At 43.8% G+C, this 24592-nt stretch overlaps 1 protein-coding gene across 1 annotated transcript in view; it reads right to left on the bottom strand.

The window, feature by feature from the left end:
• Nucleotides 1-24592, bottom strand: part of LOC129837578 (thyroglobulin-like) — an 89350-nt gene that overhangs the window by 50072 nt on the left and 14686 nt on the right. Inside the window, exons 15-33 of the mRNA XM_055903858.1 lie at nt 24260-24337; nt 24050-24132; nt 21811-21931; nt 20340-20537; nt 19894-20100; nt 15501-15661; nt 14016-14160; nt 13636-13794; nt 12896-13039; nt 12505-12669; nt 11664-11786; nt 11306-11421; nt 10198-10306; nt 8834-9031; nt 7579-7749; nt 3843-3929; nt 3671-3754; nt 3440-3577; nt 2163-2336 (exon numbers count right to left, since the gene is read on the bottom strand). Of these exons, the coding sequence (XP_055759833.1) occupies nt 2163-2336; nt 3440-3577; nt 3671-3754; nt 3843-3929; nt 7579-7749; nt 8834-9031; nt 10198-10306; nt 11306-11421; nt 11664-11786; nt 12505-12669; nt 12896-13039; nt 13636-13794; nt 14016-14160; nt 15501-15661; nt 19894-20100; nt 20340-20537; nt 21811-21931; nt 24050-24132; nt 24260-24337 (2661 nt within the window). The remainder of the gene's footprint in view (nt 1-2162; nt 2337-3439; nt 3578-3670; nt 3755-3842; nt 3930-7578; nt 7750-8833; nt 9032-10197; nt 10307-11305; nt 11422-11663; nt 11787-12504; nt 12670-12895; nt 13040-13635; nt 13795-14015; nt 14161-15500; nt 15662-19893; nt 20101-20339; nt 20538-21810; nt 21932-24049; nt 24133-24259; nt 24338-24592) is intronic.

Raw genomic sequence — 24592 nt, 5'->3', positions numbered from 1 at the left:
AGGAAGGGAAGACAACACTAGTGATGGCTGGGCCAGTCATTATGAAGTAGAGGGAGGAAGACAACACTAGTGATGGCTGGGCCAGTCATTATGAAGTAGAGGGAGGAAGGGAAGACAACACTAGTGATGGCTGGGCCAGTCATTATGAAGTAGAGGGAGGAAGGGAAGACAACACCAGTGATGGCTGGGCCAGTCAGTATGAAGTAGAGGGAGGAAGACAACACTAGTGATGGCTGGGCCAGTCATTATGAAGTAGAGGGAGGAAGACAACACTAGTGATGGCTGGGCCAGTCATTATGAAGTAGAGGGGGGGAGGGAAGACAACACTAGTGATAGCTGGGCCAGTCATTATGAAGTAGAGGGAGGAAGACAACACTAGTGATGGCTGGGCCAGTCATTATGAAGTAGAGGGAGGAAGGGAAGACAACACTAGTGATGGCTGGGCCAGTCATTATGAAGTAGAGGGAGGAAGGGAAGACAACACTAGTGATGGCTGGGCCAGTCAGTATGAAGTAGAGGGAGGAAGGGAAGACAACACTAGTGATGGCTGGGCCAGTCAGTATGAAGTAGAGGGAGGAAGGGAAGACAACACTAGTGATGGCTGGGCCAGTCATTATGAAGTAGAGGGAGGAAGACAACACTAGTGATGGCTGGGCCAGTCATTATGAAGTAGAGGGAGGAAGGGAAGACAACACTAGTGATGGATGGGCCAGTCATTATGAAGTAGAGGGGGGGAGGGAAGACAACACTAGTGATAGCTGGGCCAGTCATTATGAAGTAGAGGGAGGAAGACAACACTAGTGATGGCTGGGCCAGTCATTATGAAGTAGAGGGAGGAAGGGAAGACAACACTAGTGATGGCTGGGCCAGTCATTATGAAGTAGAGGGAGGAAGGGAAGACAACACTAGTGATGGCTGGGCCAGTCAGTATGAAGTAGAGGGAGGAAGGGAAGACAACACTAGTGATGGCTGGGCCAGTCAGTATGAAGTAGAGGGAGGAAGGGAAGACAACACTAGTGATGGCTGGGCCAGTCATTATGAAGTAGAGGGAGGAAGACAACACTAGTGATGGCTGGGCCAGTCATTATGAAGTAGAGGGAGGAAGGGAAGACAACACTAGTGATGGCTGGGCCAGTCATTATGAAGTAGAGGGAGGAAGGGAAGACAACACTAGTGATGGCTGGGCCAGTCATTATGAAGTAGAGGGAGGAAGGGAAGACAACACTAGTGATGGCTGGGCCAGTCATTATGAAGTAGAGGGAGGAAGGGAAGACAACACTAGTGATGGCTGGGCCAGTCAGTATGAAGTAGAGGGAGGAAGACAACACTAGTGATGGCTGGGCCAGTCATTATGAAGTAGAGGGAGGAAGGGTTGACAACACTAGTGATGGCTGGGCCAGTCATTATGAAGTAGAGGGAGGATGGGAAGACAACACTAGTGATGGCTGGGCCAGTCATTATGAAGTAGAGGGAGGAAGACAACACTAGTGATGGCTGGGCTTCATGTTCAGATGATTGATAACAGTTTGGATTGATAATAACTTGTGTGGTATATCAAGTCCATAGCTGTTTTTATAACTGGGTAAATAAAGTGACAGTGAATCATTTGTCTAAAAGTTTTAAATCGAAGGCTCTTAAACTAACCATTCATTTCCTTTCAGGGTAACCTCCCTTAACCCATATGTAGAGTATAAATACCTCTACCATAGAATTATATATAAAACTTTAATAGGACTCTGTGGACTCACCCTTCTTGGTGTGTGAGGTGTGGGGTTGCTGGAGTTAAAGACTCACCCTTCTTGGTGTGTGAGGTGTGGGGTTGCTGGAGTTAAAGACTCACCCTTCTTGGTGTGTGAGGTGTGGGGTTGCTGGAGTTAAAGACTCACCCTTCTTGGTGTGTGAGGTGTGGGGTTGCTGGAGTTAAAGACTCACCCTTCTTGGTGTGTGAGGTGTGGGGTTGCTGGAGTTAAAGACTCACCCTTCTTGGTGTGAGCGGTGTGGGGTTGCTGGAGTTAAAGACTCACCCTTCTTGGTGTGAGCGGTGTGGGGTTGCTGGAGTTAAAGACTCACCCTTCTTGGTGTGTGAGTTGTGGGGTTGCTGGAGTTAAAGACTCACCCTTCTTGGTGTGTGAGGTGTGGGGTTGCTGGAGTTAAAGACTCACCCTTCTTGGTGTGAGCGGTGTGGGGTTGCTGGGGGAGCACAGGGCTGCAGGCCTGTCTCAGGGGTTTGTCGTAGGCCCCACACACCTGGGTGTCTGGGTACAGGGCGCAGGTAAAGTACACTGAGCTCTCATCTCTCACATCAGCCACGTGGCACAGCTCCTCCTCCTCACAGCCTGAAACACACAGAGAACACATGAAACACACAGAGGACACCTGAAACACACTTGAAACACACAGAGGACACCTGAAACACACTTGAAACACACAGAGGACACCTGAAACAAACAGAGGACACCTGAAACCCACAGAGGACACCTGTAACCCACAGAGAACACATGTAACCCACAGAGAACACCTGTAACCCACAGAGGACACCTGAAACCCACAGAGGACACCTGAAACCCACAGAGGACACCTGAAACCCACAGAGGACACCTGAAACACACAGAGGACACGTGAAACACACAGAGGACACCTAAAACACACAGAGGACACCTAAAACACACAGAGGACACCTAAAACACACAGAGGACACCTAAAACACACAGAGGACACCTGAAACACACAGAGGACACCTGAAACACACAGAGGACACCTGAAACAGAGGACACTTGCGACACACATAGGACACCTGCGACACACATAGGACACCTGCGACACACAGAGGGCACCTGCAACACACAGAGGACACCTGCAACACACAGAGGACACCTGCAACACACAGAGGACACCTGTAACACACAGAGGACACCTGAAACACACAGAGGACACCTGAAACACACAGAGGACACCTGTAACACACAGAGGACACCTGTAACACACAGAGGACACCTGTAACACACAGAGGACACCTGTAACACACAGAGGACACCTGTAACACACAGAGGACACCTGTAACACACCTGTAACACACAGAGGACACCTGAAACACACAGAGGACACCTGAAACACACAGAGGACACCTGAAACACACAGAGGACACCTGAAACACACAGAGGACACCTGAAACACACAGAGGACACCTGAAACACACAGAGGACACCTGAAACACACAGAGGACACCTGAAACACACAGAGGACACCTGTAACACACAGAGGACACCTGTAACACACAGAGGACACCTGAAACACACAGAGGACACCTGTAACACACATTATATGAGTGCTAAAGATGAAGGCCATGTGATAGTGGTGAGAAACAACTACAATATTCAGTGTATGAGACTCAAGGTGAATAGATTTTGGAAAGGCAAGACATGAAGCTGATATATCCTACGTTTCAGACACCACAGCTGAGCCTCCTGTGCAGAGAACTGATGTTTGAAGATCCAGTATTGCAGGCTGGGGACGTCCCGTTCAGAGTCCACAACAACAGCACTGCTGTCCAGGGCCACAAACGTCTCCTTCACTGCATCTGTGGGACGTGACAGAATGAGGTACAGCGTAAGAAACAGTCGGCTTAGGTTTTGGATCCTAGTAAAAGGAGAATTAAGAAGGCTAAACGAACCCAACAGAACGACTCTGGGGGCTTGTTGTGGGAGGACACTGCTACAGGCTGGAGAGGTCTTGGGACGAGTGGTCATGTCAGACTCTGAAAGATGGATCATTTTAGCATGTGAGAAAGATAAGTCAAGACAAGCCAGTAATGTTTATTCAGAAGTACATTATATGTACAATACCTTTCCAGAGGTAAATGCCTTGGAACCCAATAATGGTGGCCTGGTAGTCAGTTTTGTTCTTGCTTGATGTTGGCAGAGCTGTATCAGCTGTGAGAGAAACATACTGACCATTACATCACTTCATAACCACTTAGTTACAGAGTAACACTTCATAACCACTTAGTTACAGAGTAACACTTCATAACCACTTAGTTACAGAGTAACACTTCATAACCACTTAGTTACAGAGTAACACTTCATAACCACTTAGTTACAGAGTAACACTTCATAACCACTAAGTTACAGAGTAACACTTCATAACCACTTAGTTACAGAGTAACACTTCATAACCACTTAGTTACAGAGTAACACGTCATAACCACTTAGTTACAGAGTAACACTTCATAACCACTTAGTTACAGAGTAGAGTAACACTTCATAAACACTCAGTTACAGAATAACACTTCATAACTACTTAGTTACAGAGTAACACTTCATAACCACTTAGTTACAGAGTAACACTTCATAACCACTTAGTTACAGAGTAACACTTCATAACCAATTAGTTACAGAGTAACAGTTCATAACCACTTAGTTACAGAGTAGAGTAACACTTCATAACCACTTAGTTACAGAGTAGAGTAACACTTCATAACCACTTAGTTACAGAGTAACACTTCATAACCACTTAGTTACAGAGTAGAGTAACACTTCATGACCACTTAGTTACAGAGTAACACTTCATAACCACTTAGTTACAGAGTAACACTTCATAACCAATTAGTTACAGAGTAACAGTTCATAACCACTTAGTTACAGAGTAGAGTAACACTTCATAACCACTTAGTTACAGAGTAGAGTAACACTTCATAACCACTTAGTTACAGAGCAGAGTAACACTTCATAACCACTTAGTTACAGAGTAACACTTCATAACCACTTAGTTACAGAGTAACACTTCATAACCACTTAGTTACAGAGTAACACTTCATAACCACTTAGTTACAGAGTAACACTTCATAACCACTTAGTTACAGAGTAACACTTCATAACCACTTAGTTACAGAGTAACACTTCATAACCACTTAGTTACAGAGTAACACTTCATAACCACTTAGTTACAGAGTAACACTTCATAACCACTTAGTTACAGAGTAACACTTCATAACCACTTAGTTACAGAGTAGAGTAACACTTCATAACCACTTAGTTACAGAGTAGAGTAACACTTCATAACCACTTAGTTACAGAGCAGAGTAACACTTCATAACCACTTAGTTACAGAGTAGAGTAACACTTCATAACCACTTAGTTACAGAGCAGAGTAACACTTCATAACCACTTAGTTACAGAGTAGAGTAACACTTCATAACCACTAAGTTACAGAGTAACACTTCATAACCACTTAGTTACAGAGCAGAGTAACACTTCATAACCACTTAGTTACAGAGTAGAGTAACACTTCATAACCACTTAGTTACAGAGTAACACTTCATAACCACTTAGTTACAGAGTAACACTTCATAACCACTTAGTTACAGAGTAACACTTCATAACCACTTAGTTACAGAGTAGAGTAACACTTCATAACCACTTAGTTACAGAGTAACACTTCATAACCACTTAGTTACAGAGTAGAGTAACACTTCATAACCACTTAGTTACAGAGTAACACTTCATAACCACTTAGTTACAGAGTAGAGTAACACTTCATAACCACTTAGTTACAGAGTAGAGTAACACTTCATAACCACTTAGTTACAGAGTAGAGTAAGACTTCATAACCACTTAGTTACAGAGTAACACTTCATAACCACTTAGTTACAGAGTAGAGTAACACTTCATAACCACTTAGTTACAGAGTAACACTTCATAACCACTTAGTTACAGAGTAACACTTCATAACCACTAAGTTACAGAGTAGAGTAACACTTCATAACCACTTAGTTACAGAGTAACACTTCATAACCACTTAGTTACAGAGTAGAGTAACACTTCATAACCACTTAGTTACAGAGTAACACTTCATAACCACTTAGTTACAGAGTAACACTTCATAACCACTTAGTTACAGAGTAACACTTCATAACCACTTAGTTACAGAGTAGAGTAACACTTCATGACCACTTAGTTACAGAGTAACACTTCATAACCACTTAGTTACAGAGTAGAGTAACACTTCATAACCACTAAGTTACAGAGTAACACTTCATGACCACTGAGTTACAGAGTAACACGTCATAACTACTTAGTTACAGAGTAACACGTCATAACCACTTAGTTACAGAGTAACACGTCATAACCACTTAGTTACAGAGTAACACGTCATAACTACTTAGTTACAGAGTAACACTTCATAACCACTTAGTTACAGAGTAACACTTCATAACCACTTAGTTACAGAGTAACACTTCATAACCACTTAGTTACAGAGTAACACTTCATAACCACTTAGTTACAGAGTAACACTTCATAACCACTTAGTTACAGAGTAACACTTCATAACCACTTAGTTACACAGTAACACTTCATAACCACTTAGTTACAGAGTACAGTAACACTTCATAACCACTTAGTTACAGAGTAGAGTAACACTTCATAACCACTTAGTTACAGAGTAGAGCAACACTTCATAACCACTTAGTTACAGAGTAACACTTCATAACCACTTAGTTACAGAGTAACACTTCATAACCACTCAGTTACAGAGTAACACTTCATAACCACTTAGTTACAGAGTAACACGTCATAACCACTTAGTTACAGAGTAACACTTCATAACCACTTAGTTACATAGTAACACTTCATAACCACTTAGTTACAGAGTAACACGTCATAACTACTTAGTTACAGAGTAACACGTCATAACCACTTAGTTACAGAGTAACACTTCATAACCACTTAGTTACAGAGTAACACTTCATAACCACTTAGTTACAGAGTAACACTTCATAACCACTTAGTTACAGAGTAACACTTCATAACCACTTAGTTACAGAGTAACACTTCATAACCACTTAGTTACAGAGTAACACTTCATAACCACTTAGTTACAGAGTAACACTTCATAACCACTTAGTTACAGAGTACAGTAACACTTCATAACCACTTAGTTACAGAGTAGAGTAACACTTCATAACCACTTAGTTACAGAGTAACACTTCATAACCACTTAGTTACAGAGTAACACTTCATAACCACTTAGTTACAGAGTAACACGTCATAACCACTTAGTTACAGAGTAACACGTCATGACCACTTAGTTACAGAGTAACACTTCATAACCACTTAGTTACAGAGTAACACGTCATAACTACTTAGTTACAGAGTAACACGTCATAACCACTTAGTTACAGAGTAACACTTCATAACCACTTAGTTACAGAGTAACACTTCATAACCACTTAGTTACAGAGTAACACTTCATAACCACTTAGTTACAGAGTAACACTTCATAACCACTTAGTTACAGAGTAACACTTCATAACCACTTAGTTACAGAGTAACACTTCATAACCACTTAGTTACAGAGTAGAGCAACACTTCATAACCACTTAGTTACAGAGTATAGTATCATCATCTATTCCACCTATACTGTACAGGCAGGTTTCCTGGACACAATTTCAGCCTCGTCTTTGACCCCAAAATATTTCCAATGGAGATCCTTAATTGAGTGTTTAAGTCCAGGACTAGGTTAAATGTGTGTCTGGGAAACAGCCCTTAAATGTACGGTAATAGTCTGGGTAGATATTCTTACTAATGGTGAAGTCTTGTCCTCCAAGGTTAAAGATGAACTGTTTCTGCAGTTTGTTGTAGGTGAGTCCAGCCCCACAGATCCTGTTAGCCTTGGCCAGGCCAGACACGTCCCAGTCTGCCTCACTGCATAGCAACATGTCTGGATAGCTCAGCAGACCACACATAATGGTACCTGGACAGACAGAGAAGAGACAGAGAGAGAGAAGAGAGAGAGACAGAAAGATAGAGACAGAGAGAGAATGATAGAGAGAGAGAGAGCGAGAGAGGAGGGGGAGATTTCAAGAATTGAATTGCTCATCAATGATAATAAAATATAATGTATTGAGATTTACATTGGTTCAGGATGTGCATTGGTTTTTATAAACTGGGTGGTTCGAGCCCTGAATGCTGATTGGCTGAAAGCCGTGGTATATTAGACCATATATCATGGGTATGAAAACATATTTATTTGTACTGCTCTAATTAAGTAGGTAACCTGTTTATAATAGCAATAAGGCACCTCGGGAGTTTGTGATATTTTTTTATTTTACCTTTATTTAGCTAGGCAAGTCAGTTAAGAACAAACTCTTATTTTCAATGACGGCCTAGGAACAGTGGGTTAAACTGCCTTGTTCAGGGGCAGAACGACAAATTTGTACCTAGTCAGCTCGGGGATTCGATCTTACAACCTTTCGGTTACTAGTCCAACGCTCTAACCACTAGGCTACGCTGCCGCCCCGTCTAAGGGCTGTATCTCAGGGCTCCCGATTGACGCGGCGGTCTAAGGCACTGTATCTCAGTGCAAGAGGCGTCACTACAGTCCCTGGTTCAATTCCAGGTTGTATCACATCCGGCCGTGATTGGGAGTCCCATAGGCGGCGCACAATTGGCCCAGCGTCGTTCGAGTTTGACCGGGGTAGGCCGTCATTGTAGATAAGAATTTGTTCTTAACTGACTTGCCTACTAGTTAAATAAAGGTTAAATAAATAAAGGTTAAACAGCCCATAGCCGTGTTATATTGGCCATATACCACACCCTCTCAGGCCTTATTGCTTACATATCCAACCTATTGGAAATCGGCTAAGATTCAATAAGTGTATGAGCTTCCTCACTAAGCAGCATCACACAACGTGGTTCTGGATTCTGTCTTCACATATGACACGGCCTTTTTAGCTCGGTCCGTTTGTGCTCTTGTCCACTTCATGGATGTCTTGGCATGACAAGGAGTTGGGCATGCTAGCACAAACAGACTGGCAACTCAGGCGACGGGCTTTTACCTCCGTTGAGAACGTTCTGGTTGAGGATGAAGCCATCACAGCAGGCGTTCCGGGTACACTCGTCCTGACAGAAACGATGGACGTCGGTCAGAGTGGTTCCTTCAGCTGCAAACACCATGGTACGGTACACACCAGAACTGGCCTTACGAAAACTCAACCTCTCAAAGGTCTTCTGGGCCTTGGTGGTGAATTCATGACCTATGAGAGAGAGAGAGACAGGAAGCAGGAAAAAAGGAAATAGATTCATGTCTGATTGTACAGTAGGTGAATTCCTTATTCTATTGAGAGGAGCTAGAGAGAGAGGACTTCATGGACTGCTGTGAGAGGAGCTAGAGAGAGAGGACTTCATGGACTGCTGTGAGAGGAGCTAGAGAGAGAGGACTTCATGGACTGCTGTGAGAGGAGCTAGAGAGAGAGGACTTCATGGACTGCTGTGAGAGGAGCTAGAGAGAGAGGACTTCATGGACTGCTGTGAGAGGAGCTAGAGAGAGAGGACTTCATGGACTGCTGTGAGAGGAGCTAGAGAGAGAGGACTTCATGGACTGCTGTGAGAGAGAGGACTTCATGGACTGCTGTGAAGAGAGAGGACTTCATGGACTGCTGTGAGAGGAGCTAGAGAGAGAGGACTTCATGGACTGCTGTGAGAGGAGCTAGAGAGAGAGGACTTCATGGACTGCTGTGAGAGGAGCTAGAGAGAGAGGACTTCATGGACTACTGTGAGAGGAGCTAGAGAGAGAGGACTTCATGGACTGCTGTGAGAGGAGCTAGAGAGAGAGGACTTTATTTATTTTTTTTATTTTTTATTTTACCGTTATTTTACCAGGTAAGTTGACTGAGAACACATTCTCATTTGCAGCAACGACCTGGGGAATAGTTACAGGGGAGAGGAGGGGGATGAATGAGCCAATTGTAAACTGGGGATTATTAGGTGACCATGATGGTTTGAGGGCCAGATTGGGAATTTAGCCAGGACACCGGGGTTAACACCCCTACTCTTACGATAAGTGCCATGGGATCTTTAATGACCTCAGAGAGTCAGGACACCCGTTTAACGTCACATCCGAAAGACGGCACCCTACACAGGGCAATGTCCCCAATCACTGCCCTGGGGCATTGGGATATTTTTTAGACCAGAGGAAAGAGTGCCTCCTACTGGCCCTCCAACACCACTTCCAGCAGCATCTGGTCTCCCATCCAGGGACTGACCAGGACCAACCCTGCTTAGCTTCAGAAGCAAGCCAGCAGTGGTATGCAGGGTGGTATGCTTCATGGACTGCTGTGAGAGGGGAGCACAAAGAACAGGATGGACATTGTGGATTTCAGCAGAGTCACTTTAGAAGAGGACAAACAAGCTCATACTGAACCTTTCTTCCTGATGACCGTGACGTCATGTCTGTCAGCCCCGTTCACCTTCAGAGAACAGCGCAGCTTCTGGAACATATCAGCACCTGCATTTCCCAGGAACCCTTTGGTCTGGGAATCACGAGGAAAGGGAACACTTGAAAAAGTTATCACACACCCAACAATATCAAATGGAAACAGCAGTTACAGCCAAACAGTTTCCAACACATCAAACCTACTATGTCAATTTGGTGTGTTGATTTGCAATGAATAATTGAATATAATACGATAGTAACATTTCTGAGAGATTATAGTGATGCTCCTTGTTTGATTAGATGACCCCTAATGACCCTGTAACCCTCTGCTATCTCCTGTAGTGTGAATCAGGGGTCCAGAGCCAGTTGATGACCCTGTAACCCTCTTCTATCTCCTGTAGTGTGAATCAGGGGTCCAGAGCCAGTTAATGACCCTGTAAACCTCTTCTATCTCCTGTAGTGTGAATCAGGGGTATAATGACCCTGTAACCCTCTTCTATCTCCTGTAGTGTGAATCAGGGGTCCAGAGCCAGTTAATGACCCTGTAACCCTTTTCTATCTCCTGTAGTGTGAATCAGGGATCCAGAGCCAGTTAATGACCCTGTAACCCTCTTCTATCTCCTGTAGTGTGAATCAGGGGTCCAGAGCCAGTTAATGACCCTGTAACCCTCTTCTATCTCCTGTAGTGTGAATCAGGGGTACAGAGCCAGCAGTGTAGGTGATACCTGATGAAAGCACTGTGCACAACACACCAACATGACATAGGTTGCTTCCCAAATAGCACACTACACCCTTAATAGAGCACTGCTTTTGACCAGTGGTGTAAAGTACTTCAGTAAAAATACTTTAAAGTACTACTTATGTAGTTTTTTTAGGGTATCTGTACTTTACTATTTATATACATTTTGGATGACTTTCACTTGAGTTATTTTCTGTTAAAGTATCTTTACTTTTACTCAAGTATGACAACTGAGTACTTTTTCCACCCCTGCTTTTGACCAGAGCCCCCAGAGCACTATATAAGAAATATGGGTTCCATTTGGGACGGGTCCATACTGTGGAGGCAGGAAAAAGACAGACTGTGGACGTCCCATACTTGTTCAGCGGTTTCGCATTGGATGTTAGCAGTGTCGGTGCTGTAGAGTTCACAGTGACTTTGTCCTTCTTCTGCGTAAAGGACAACGTAAAGACACGTCTGGACCTGGGCACAAGCTGGGGATTGACACAAACATAACCAATGTTTTACACTAGTGGGTTTGGTATATAAACACTTGGGGTGTGTCAGAAATTGCACCCTATTCCCTATATAGTGTATGACTTTTGACCAGGGTCCATAGGCCTGTAGTAAAAAGTAGCACACTACAGGGAATCGGTTGCCATTTGTGACACATCCTTTTATTGTGGAAAGATGACAACTTATTTTTTTTAAATGTAACTTTCCACAGTGACCTCACCTGACACACACGTCCTGAGTTGTTTCTCCATGGCCGTGTCTGACGTCTCTGAGCTGAGGACAACATAGTCTTCTGCTGCTATAGAAAACGCTGATCTGGGAACTGTCTCAAACCTCTCCAGAACTGCAGAAGGAGAAAGGGAAATATTAGGATACACAACAAAACAATGAAGGTGTTTTGACTCATTAAAAAAATAGCCAAACTTCCGAAATTCCTTTTTTTGTTTTTGAATGTGTTTTTCTCTTGCTTCCATGACAACTTGACATTGCTCTAGCACCTCAGTCATTCCTGTACTGTAAATATAATATGTAGAAATATACCACTTGAGGTAATATGAGTTCCTTTTAGTTAAAAAAAATACAAAATAAAGTACAAGAAAGGTTGCAGCTTTGACCTGTTGACTAAGAGCATAGCAACACAAGTAGAGGTCACACACAAAACTCTTAACCTCAGTCGTCAGTGCCTCAAATCCTAATAACATGATTCCTAGGTTTAGTCTCTCTCTAGTGATCCTCAGACAGAACCTGAGTCACAGGAAGTGGTCCAACTGGCACCCTATGAAGTACACTACTTTTGACCAAAGCCCAATGGTCCCTGGCCAAAATAGGAAGTATGGCGCCATTCAGGACGCATACAGTGTGACTCAGGTATCTGTTGATGTTACAGCCATGTGTTAAAACACTGATCCACAAAAAAATACTTCAATAGACCTGAGTCACCTGAATAAGAACTTCACGCTCAAACTGTTTGTTTGTCTCCAGTCCACAGAGACAATACATTCACTTCCTGGGGCAGCAATACAAGATACTCTTTGTTCTTTAAACGCTGTCCCAGACAGTACCTGCACATTCTCCCTCAGACAGAGGCTGGCCAGTGGATGTCCACTCCAGCTGCTCTCCGCTGGACGTCACACAGCGCCACCTCCTGGTCTGGATGTCCTGCTGGGCCGACAGGAAGTCCCCTCCCTCTGAACACCTCAGGCCATTGCGCTGGCACTCTGTCAAACCTGGACATCACAAAACACACATATACATGGTGAGTTGAGCAGTTAAGATGCCTATGTTTAGGGGATAGGACGATGGTCCTCGACCTTAGTAAATATCATAGATCTACATAATAATAAAGTCAAATATACTCCCCCAATGCTCTCTCACACTGGGTGAGCTGAGCAACAGAAAGCCAGTGGTAATAATGAACCCAAAGAGTTACATGTCTCCCATCTCCTCACTCACAATGTGTGGCAGTGGAAGCCCCGTTAGTGGACGTGCCTTTAGGACACTTGGTACAGAAGTCTGACCCATCCTGGTCTTGGTAGGAGCCCTGAGGACAGGGAGAACACACACCTCCACTGGAAAACATACCCGCAGGACACACCACTATAGGGGAGAGAGAGCGAGAGAGAGCGAGAGAGAGAGAGCGAGAGAGAGCGAGAGAGAGCGAGAGAGAGCGAGAGAGAGAGAGCGAGAGAGAGAGAGCGAGAGAGAGCGAGAGAGAGAGAGAGAGAGTGGGCGAGAGAGAGTGGGCGAGAGAGAGTGGGCGAGAGAGAGTGGGCAAGAGAGAGTGGGCGAGAGAGAGTGGGCGAGAGAGAGTGGGCGAGAGAGAGTGAGCGAGAGAGAGTGAGCGAGAGAGAGTGAGCGAGAGAGAGGGGGCGAGAGAGAGGGGGTGAGAGAGAGGGGGTGAGAGAGAGGGAGAGAGTGAAAAGAAAGATGGAGAGAGAGCGAGAGAGAGAGGGGAGGGAGAGAGAGAAAAGAAAGATGGAGAGAGAGAGAGGGAGAGAGAGAAAAGAAAGATGGAGAAGAGAGAGAGAGAGAGAGAAAGAGAGGGTATGTTATACATTCAGTTACTAATAATGCTGTCAACCCGGGTCATGACCTTTAGTAAATCAGTAAGTAAGCAGTTTTATTTCATATGAACTGATATACAGTAGTTCAGACCAGGTTGTGTTTTAGGGGGACAGGTAATAAGGACGTACCACATCCTGTTCCAACACGCTGGTAGCCATGGGAACAGCCAAAGTCGGGTGCTGAGGTAGAGAGGACTCTGGGTTCAGAGGTCAAGAGGGAGCGGTAGGGGTCACTACCCATCAGGCCTAGCAGCCCATCCAACAGCCTCTCCTCACTGAGCGCCACGTCTGGAAACAGATGATTCACTAATGACTTACAATCCACAAATACTTCTGTTTTACCATTCAATGAAACATGAAAAGGCGCGTTGCACACCTCCAATACAATATACACACAAAGTCAAAGTTTAAAATGCATAAACTAGTCTTGAAACATATTTAACGGGTGTGAGACAGTATTTGTGGCTTTCATAGAGAAATATTTGAGAAATATTGTCTGTGCTCCTTACCGACGTCATGCAGGTCCGGCAGAACAGAGACAGGAAGGTCTGAGAGAAGAGCCCTCCAGCTGACCTGAACACTGACGCTTTCCTCACTCACACACTCTACAGAGACGGACGACTCATCACACACTGACACAGAGCTGAACATCAGCTAGAACAGGAGAGACACAGTAGTTAGTCAACCTGTACAGACTCATCACACACTGACACAGAGCTGAACACCAGCTAGAACAGGAGAGACACAGTAGTTAGTCAACCTGTACAGACTTATCACACACTGACACAGAGCTGAACGTCAGCTAGAACAGGAGAGACACAGTAGTTAGTCAACCTGTACAGACTCATCACACACTGACACAGAGCTGAAGGTCACAGTAGTTAGTCAACCTGTACAGACTCGTCTCACACTGACACAGAGCTGAAGGTCACAGTAGTTAGTCAACCTGTACAGACTCGTCTCACACTGACACAGAGCTGAAGGTCACAGTAGTTAGTCAACCTGTACAGACTCGTCTCACACTGACACAGAGCTGAACATCAGCTAGAACAGGAGAGACACATTAGTTAGTCAACCTGTACAGACTCGTGTCACACTGACACAGAGCTGAACATCAGCTAGAACAGGAGAGACACAGTAGTTAGTCAACCTGTACAGACTCGTCTCACACTGACACAGAGCTGAACGTCAGCTAGAACAGGAGAGACACAGTAGTTAGTCAACCTGTACAGACTCGTCTCACACTGACACAGAGCTGAAGGTCACAGTAGTTAGTCAACCTGTACAGACTCGTCTCACACTGACACAGAGCTGAACGTCAGCTAGAACAGGAGAGACACAGTAGTTAGTCAACCTGTACAGATGTACAATCTTAATTTGATCTCCCTGCTGCAGGCGAACTTTCCTGCAACGCAGGACATTTTAAACTTTGTAGAGTATTTGAGGTTTAAAAAGGCTTCTGAAGTTTGTAATTAACAGACTTGATTTTCCTTTATGAAAAAGAGATCAACACTTACAAAATTGCTCAATAATTATAATCAACATAATAATTAATATTTCCTGTTGCTGCAGGACTATTTTCCTGCTCTAGCAAACTGGCTCAAATGAAGATCCTACATCTGTAAGTAGCCAGCCAGCGTTCTGTCCAGTGGGTGTACTTGTGCATCAAGCTGCTTTGCGTCACAGTTCTGTCTCGGACGAGACTTCCTCAGTCAACTATAGACAACCAGCTGTAGTACAAAACACTCATATGCAAATCAATAAAGTCCATATCATTAAATCATTAAATCATGCCTGTACATTTTCTAGAGAGCTTATAGGGCTGCGTTTATGAATACATCTGTAGTTAATGAGTTGAGTGTTCTCTAAGAAGGTATGTTTTGCATTAGTTCAGGTTCTGTTGTTCTGGAGTGTCTCCTGCAGGCACCTTTCCATTCAAAGCAAGTTACACATGGTTTTCACTAGCTGTTATTGCAACAGTAGACGGCAGACACACACACACCAACCTGCAGGCTGCAGAGACCCTTGGCCCTCATGTCGTGGAGTAGAGAGGTCTGCAGGCTGGAGTGAAGGGAGGAGCTGCAGGATCCCTGGCCTGGAGACAGGGCGAGCTGGAGCACCACAGAGGTCTGCACGGTTTGCAGCACCTGAAGTCCTGGAACACACAGAGACAGAGACAGAGACATGACATCATGAAGTCTAGACTCCAAAGCCCTGCCAAACACACAGTGATTCCATCAAACTGTACACAGCACTGATTACAGTGTGACGCATCAACGGTCCAAGAGAGACGTAAACAGTCAGACATGAGCAACAACTGAACGCTGAGGGAGAAAACAACTTCCCTTTAACATCAGGACACTTTCACTACTAGATAGTCGATGAGTGTTATGACTGAATGTCAACTCCTGTGAGCATTTGTCATATTACCCTGTTTTTCAGACAGACAGGAAGTCTGGTCATTCTGTGTTATACTACACACTGTGGAGGTCTGGTCATTCTGTGTTATACTACACACTGTGGAGGTCTGGTCATTCTGTGTTATACTACACACTGTGGAGGTCATTCTGTGTTATACTACACACTGGAGAGGTCTGGTCATTCTGTGTTATACTACACACTGTGGAGGTCATTCTGTGTTATACTACACACTGGAGAGGTCTGGTCATTCTGTGTTATACTACACACTGGAGAGGTCTGGTCATTCTGTGTTATACTACACACTGGAGAGGTCTGGTCATTCTGTGTTATACTACACACTGGAGGTCTGGTCATTCTGTGTTATACTACACACTGGAGGTCTGGTCATTCTGTGTTATACTACACACTGTGGAGGTCATTCTGTGTTATACTACACACTGTGGAGGTCTGGTCATTCTGTGTTATACTACACACTGTGGAGGTCTGGTCATTCTGTGTTATACTACACACTGTGGAGGTCTGTCTGGTCATTCTGTGTTATACTACACACTGTGGAGGTCTGGTCATTCTGTGTTATACTACACACTGTGGAGGTCTGTCTGGTCATTCTGTGTTATACTACACACTGGAGGTCTGGTCATTCTGTGTTATACTACACACTGGAGGTCTGGTCATTCTGTGTTATACTACACACTGGAGGTCTGGTCATTCTGTGTTATACTACACACTGTGGAGGTCTGGTCATTCTGTGTTATACTACACACTGTGGAGGTCTGGTCATTCTGTGTTAGACTACACACTGTGGAGGTCTGTCTGGTCATTCTGTGTTATACTACACACTGTGGAGGTCTGTCTGGTCATTCTGTGTTAGACTACACACTGTGGAGGTCTGGTCATTCTGTGTTAGACTACACACTGTGGAGGTCATTCTGTGTTAGACTATACACTGTGGAGGTCATTCTGTGTTAGACTATACACTGTGGAGGTCATTCTGTGTTATACTACACACTGTGGAGGTCTGGTCATTCTGTGTTATACTACACACTGTGGAGGTCTGGTCATTCTGTGTTATACTAAACACTGGAGGTCTGGTCATTCTGTGTTATACTACACACTGGAGGTCTGTCTGGTCATTCTGTGTTATACTACACACTGGAGGTCTGTCTGGTCATTCTGTGTTATACTACACACTGGAGGTCTGTCTGGTCATTCTGTGTTATACTACACACTGTGGAGGTCTGGTCATTCTGTGTTATACTACACACTGGAGGTCTGGTCATTCTGTGTTATACTACACACTGGAGGTCTGGTCATTCTGTGTTATACTAAACACTGGAGGTCTGGTCATTCTGTGTTATACTACACACTGGAGGTCTGGTCATTCTGTGTTATACTACACACTGTGGAGGTCTGGTCATTCTGTGTTATACTACACACTGTGGAGGTCATTCTGTGTTATACTACACACTGTGGAGGTCTGGTCATTCTGTGTTATACTACACACTGGAGGTCTGGTCATTCTGTGTTATACTACACACTGTGGAGATCATTCTGTGTTATACTACACACTGTGGAGGTCTGGTCATTCTGTGTTATACTACACACTGTGGAGGTCATTCTGTGTTATACTACACACTGGAGGTCTGGTCATTCTGTGTTATACTACACACTGTGGAGGTCTGGTCATTCTGTGTTAGACTACACACTGGAGGTCTGGTCATTCTGTGTTAGACTACACACTGTGGAGGTCATTCTGTGTTATACTACACACTGTGGAGGTCTGGTCATTCTGTGTTATACTACACACTGTGGAGGTCATTCTGTGTTATACTACACACTGTGGAGGTCTGGTCATTCTGTGTTATACTACACACTGGAGGTCTGGTCATTCTGTGTTATACTACACACTGTGGAGGTCTGGTCCTTCTGTGTTATACTACACACTGGAGGTCTGGTCATTCTGTGTTAGACTACACACTGTGGAGGTCATTCTGTGTTATACTACACACTGTGGAGGTCTGGTCATTCTGTGTTAGACTACACACTGGAGGTCTGGTCATTCTGTGTTATACTACACACTGGAGGTCTGGTCATTCTGTGTTATACTACACACTGGAGGTCTGGTCATTCTGTGTTAGACTACACACTGTGGAGGTCATTCTGTGTTATACTACACACTGTGGAGGTCATTCTGTGTTATACTACACACTGTGGAGGTCATTCTGTGTTATACTACACACTGTGGAGGTCTGGTCATTCTGTGTTATACTACACACTGGAGGTCTGGTCATTCTGTGTTATACTACACACTGTGGAGGTCTGGTCATTCTGTGTTATACTACACACTGGAGGTCTGGTCATTCTGTGTTATACTACACACTGGAGGTCTGGTCATTCTGTGTTATACTACACACTGTGGAGGTCTGGTCATTCTGTGTTAGACTACACACTGTGGAGGTCTGTCTGGTCATTCTGTGTTATACTACACACTGTGGAGGTCTGGTCATTCTGTGTTATACTACACACTGGAGGTCTGGTCATTCTGTGTTGTACTACACACTGTGGAGGTCTGTCTGGTCATTCTGTGTTATACTACACACCGTGGAGGTCTGTCTGGTCATTCTGTGTTAGACTACACACTGTGGAGGTCTGGTCATTCTGTGTTATACTACACACTGGAGGTCTGGTCATTCTGTGTTATACTACACACTGTGGAGGTCTGGTCATTCTGTGTTATACTACACACTGGAGGTCTGGTCATTCTGTGTTATACTACACACTGTGGAGGTCTGGTCATTCTGTGTTAGACTACACACTGGAGGTCTGGTCATTCTGTGTTATACTACACACTGTGGAGGTCTGTCTGGTCATTCTGTGTTATACTACACACTGTGGAGCTCTGTCTGGTCATTCTGTGTTATACTACACACTGGAGGTCTGGTCATTCTGTGTTATACTACACACTGGAGGACTGGTCATTCTGTGTTATACTACACACTGTGGAGGTCTGTCTGGTCATTCTGTGTTATACTACACACTGTGGAGGTCTGTCTGGTCATTCTGTGTTATACTACACACTGTGGAGGTCTGGTCATTCTGTGTTATACTACACACTGTGGAGGTCTGTCTGGTCATTCTGTGTTATACTACACACTGTGGAGGTCTGTCTGGTCATTCTGTGTTATACTACACACTGTGGAGGTCATTCTGTGTTATACTACACACTGTGGAGGTCTGGTCATTCTGTGTTATACTACACACTGTGGAGGTCTGTCTGGTCATTCTGTGTTAGACTATACACTGTGGAGGTCATTCTGTGTTATACTATACACTATGGAGGTCTGTCTGGTCATTCTGTGTTATACTACACACTGTGGAGGTCTGTCTGGTCATTCTGTGTTATACTACACAATGTGGAGGTCTGTCTGGTCATTCTGTGTTATACTACACACTGTGGAGGTCTGTCTGGTCATTCTGTGTTGTACATTTACCACAGTGTGTAGTCTATCTGCTAAATCAGATCATGTCAAGCTTGGCAGAAGTTACATCTTTTAACAGAAAGCTTGAGATATTTTTTTAGGTCATTGAGGCAAACCAAAAGTCCCAATACGGTTTGAATATTCAGAAATTGAGAGAGAGACAGAGATACTCTCAGAGAGAGAGGGAGAGAGACAGATAGAGAGACAGATACAGTTAGAGATACAGAGAGAGAGAGAGACAGAGTGAGAGAGATACAGAGAGAGAGAGAGACAGAGTGAGAGAGAGAGACAGATAGAGAGAGAGAGACAGATAGAGACAGAGAGACAGATAGAGACAGAGAGAGAGAGCGAGACACAGATAGAGAGAGACATAATGCATTTTAGGGATAATAAAAAATCTCTACTGTACAGAGCCAGAGAGAGGTAGAGAGCCAGCCAGACAGACAGAATATGGGGTGTTTGTTTGATGTGGTGTGTGGTTAGTTACTCTGACAGGCTTGAGGAAGTGGGGCCTCCTTCACCCAGGTTCTGGTCTCCACGTCACACAGTAACTGCATGTTTACAGGAAGTGTGCTTTCGTAACCCAGGTGACAGATGAGGTCACAGTTCTGCTGGCCACCAATCACGTCAGAGCGACAGACCACGTCACCGTGGGTAACAGTGATGTCAGAGAATGGAGAGGGACACTGGGGACCTGGAGACAGAGAGAATACAGGTAAATAGATGGAAGACAAAGTTTTACTGAGATGTGTAAATAAATAGTGAATTTTAATATGAAGTGTTTGTCTTTCTATTTGTACAGATAGAATAAGCTTTTGGTAACAGATGGGATATTGTTATTGGCCAACTAAACGCTCCCGTCCGTGTGTGTGTGTGTTTATGTAAACACCTGTGGCCATCTTTAAACATCCAGGACATTAATACCAGACTTACTGTCACAGGCTGGGGTGTTCCCGGTGCCGCGTGGGGTCCTGGTTCCAGGCAGCTCCTGTCCATCTGTCTGAGACACACACCAGCAGTCTGTCTGGTCACACTGCAGCGAGGAGAACAGCCTTCCATCCACCTGGCACTCCGGCTCATAACCCACCACAGACTGACCTCTGTCTTTCAACAACTGACACCAGCTAGGACCTAGAGAGACACATGGAGGACAGAGGAGATGGGTTCATCCTGTTATACATGTTCAACCTTTTGATTTAGCAAATTGCAGACGGCAAACAAGATGTGAAATAGTTGAGTCCTTCAGATGGACTTGATATACAATGTGTTATAAAATTAAATTGTATTTCTTCAAAAGGGAAGTATATGAACATGTCTGTCCCAAAATAAGTGATTGATTGTTATATGTGATTGATTGTTATATGTATTGATCGTTATATATGATTGATTGTTAAATGTGATTGATTGTTATATGTGATTGATCGTTACATGTGATTGATCGTTACATGTGATTGATCGTTACATGTGATTGATCGTTACATGTGATTGATTGTTACATGTGATTGATTGTTACATGTGATTGATTGTTACATGTGATTGATTGTTACACGTGATTGATTGTTACACGTGATTGATTGTTATACGTGATTGATTGTTATATGTATTGATTGTTATATGTATTGATCGTTATATGTATTGATTGTTATATGTATTGATTGTTATATGTATTGATTGTTATATGTATTGATTGTTATATGTGTTGATTGTTATATGTATTGATCGTTATATGTATTGATTGTTATATGTATTGATCGTTATATGTATTGATCGTTATATGTATTGATTGTTATATGTATTGATTGTTATATGTGTTGATTGTTATATGTATTGATCGTTATATGTATTGATTGTTATATGTGTTGATTGTTATATGTATTGATCGTTATATGTATTGATCGTTATATGTATTGATCGTTATATGTTTTGATCGTTATATGTATTGATCGTTACATGTATTGATCGTTATATGTATTGATCGTTACATGTGATTGATCGTTACATGTGATTAATCGTTACATGTGATTGATTGTTACATGTGATTGATTGTTACATGTGATTGATCGTTATATGTGATTGATCGTTATATGTATTGATCGTTATATGTATTGATCGTTATATGTATTGATTGTTATATGTATTGATTGTTATATGTGTTGATTGTTATATGTATTGATTGTTATATGTATTGATTGTTATATGTATTGATTGTTATATGTATTGATCGTTATATGTATTGATCGTTATATGTATTGATCGTTACATGTGATTGATTGTTACATGTGATTAATCGTTACATGTGATTGATTGTTACATGTGATTGATCGTTATATGTATTGATTGTTATATGTATTGATCGTTATATGTATTGATTGTTATATGTGGAGTGTGTTAAACAGGTCAGTACATGTGAGGTCTCCACTGGGACTCAGGGTAGCAGGCTGGATGGTTTCCCCAGAAACAGGACTGACACACCAGGCTCCACCTCCACCTGAAGACCCCTTCTGGAGCACAGAGAACTGGCCACTCTGGAAACACACAGACAGCACCACAGCCACTGTTATCAAGGACACATACTGTACATTCAGGACAATAGAAGAAGACTTTATAGTCCAATAGAAACTGGTGTCGTGCTTTATACCAACCCCTCTGAGACACAGACAGAAGTTACAGCAAGGAGGAGACAGACAGAAGTTACAGCAAGGAGGAGACAGACAGAAGTTACAGCAAGGAGGAGACAGACAGAAGTTACAGCAAGGAGGAGACAGACAGAAGTTACAGCAAGGAGGAGACAGACAGAAGTTACAGCAAGGAGGAGACAGACAGAAGTTACAGCAAGGAGGAGACAGACAGAAGTTACAGCAAGGAGGAGACAGACAGAAGTTACAACAAGGAGAAGACAGACAGAAGTTACAGCAAGGAGGAGACAGACAGAAGTTACAGCAAGGAGGAGACAGACAGAAGTTACAGCAAGTAGGAGACAGACAGAAGTTACAGCAAGTAGAAGACAGACAGAAGTTACAGCAAGGAGGAGACAGACAGAAGTTACAGCAAGGAGGAGACAGACAGAAGTTACAGCAAGTAGGAGACAGACAGAAGTTACAGCAAGTAGGAGACAGACAGAAGTTACAACAAGGAGGAGACAGACAGAAGTTACAGCAAGGAGGAGACAGACAGAAGTTACAGCAAGGAGGAGACAGACAGAAGTTACAACAAGGAGGAGACAGACAGAAGTTACAGCAAGGAGGAGACAGACAGAAGTTACAGCAAGTAGGAGACAGACAGAAGTTACAGCAAGTAGGAGACAGACAGAAGTTACAGCAAGGAGGAGACAGACAGAAGTTACAGCAAAGAGGAGACAGACAGAAGTTACAACAAGGAGACAGACAGAAGTTACAACAAGGAGGAGACAGACAGAAGTTACAGCAAGGAGGAGACAGGCAGAAGTTACAGCAGAGGAGACAGACAGAAGTTACAGCAAGGAGGAGACAGACACAAGTTACAGCAAGGAGGAGACAGACAGAAGTTACAGCAAGGAGGAGACAGACAGAAGTTACAGCAAGTAGGAGACAGACAGAAGTTACAGCAAGTAGGAGACAGACAGAAGTTACAACAAGGAGGAGACAGACAGAAGTTACAGCAAGGAGGAGACAGACAGAAGTTACAGCAAGGAGGAGACAGACAGAAGTTACAACAAGGAGGAGACAGACAGAAGTTACAGCAAGGAGGAGACAGACAGAAGTTACAGCAAGTAGGAGACAGACAGAAGTTACAGCAAGTAGGAGACAGACAGAAGTTACAGCAAGGAGGAGACAGACAGAAGTTACAGCAAGGAGGAGACAGACAGAAGTTACAGCAAGGAGGAGACAGACAGAAGTTACAGCAAGGAGGAGACAGACAGAAGTTACAGCAAGGAGGAGACAGACAGAAGTTACAACAAGGAGACAGACAGAAGTTACAACAAGGAGGAGACAGACAGAAGTTACAACAAGGAGGAGACAGACAGAAGTTACAGCAAGGAGGAGACAGGCAGAAGTTACAGCAGAGGAGACAGACACAAGTTACAGCAAGAAGGAGACAGACACAAGTTACAGCAAGGAGGAGACAGACAGAAGTTACAGCAAAGAGGAGACAGACAGAAGTTACAACAAGGAGGAGACAGACAGAAGTTACAGCAAGGAGGAGACAGACAGAAGTTACAGCAAGGAGGAGACAGACAGAAGTTACAGCAAGGAGGAGACAGACACAAGTTACAGCAAGGAGGAGACAGACAGAAGTTACAGCAAGGAGGAGACAGACACAAGTTACAGCAAGGAGGAGACAGACAGAAGTTACAACAAAGAGGAGACAGACAGAAGTTACAGCAAGGAGGAGACAGACAGAAGTTACAACAAGGAGGAGACAGACAGAAGTTACAACAAGGAGGAGACAGACAGAAGTTACAGCAAGGAGGAGACAGACAGAAGTTACAGCAAGGAGGAGACAGACAGAAGTTACAACAAGGAGGAGACAGACAGAAGTTACAGCAAGGAGGAGACAGACAGAAGTTACAACAAGGAGGCAGACAGAGCAGAATTACGGCAGAATAAAACAAAACGAATTAATTTCCTGATATTTATGCTCCACATTCTGGTGAGGATATTCACCTCTTCACAAGTGGGGTCGTAGGAGGACTGTGTCCAGTCAGAGAGCAGAGCCTGAGCATAACCTCTCTGACACCGGGTCTGGCCTGGAAGACGAGAGGAGATTTCCAGAAAACAACTCAAATCATTCAACATCGACAACAGCAGGTGGGAGGAGTGTTGTCCTTACATACAGAACAATGAAAGTCAGCGAGAAAATATGTCCTGTCTTACACTGTGGTCTCTGCAGGGAGCGACTGGTCAGGGAAGCTGGGATGTATCCTCCTTCCTCATCCACACACCAACACTGACCTGGAGACAGTTACAACTCAGTTAATATAACACTGACCTGGAGACAGTTACAACTCAGTCAATATAACACTGACCTGGAGACAGTTACAACTCAGTCAATATAACACTGACCTGGAGACAGTTACAACTCAGTCAATATAACACTGACCTGGAGACAGTTACAACTCAGTCAATATAACACTGACCTGGAGACAGTTACAACTCAGTCAATATAGTACTGACCTGGAGACAGTTACAACTCAGTCAATATAACAC

This window comes from Salvelinus fontinalis, chromosome 38, assembly GCF_029448725.1.
Source record: "Salvelinus fontinalis isolate EN_2023a chromosome 38, ASM2944872v1, whole genome shotgun sequence".
Lineage (NCBI taxonomy): Eukaryota > Metazoa > Chordata > Actinopteri > Salmoniformes > Salmonidae > Salvelinus > Salvelinus fontinalis.
Note: the sequence above shows the minus strand (reverse complement) of the source record. Positions and strands in the feature narration are given on the sequence as shown.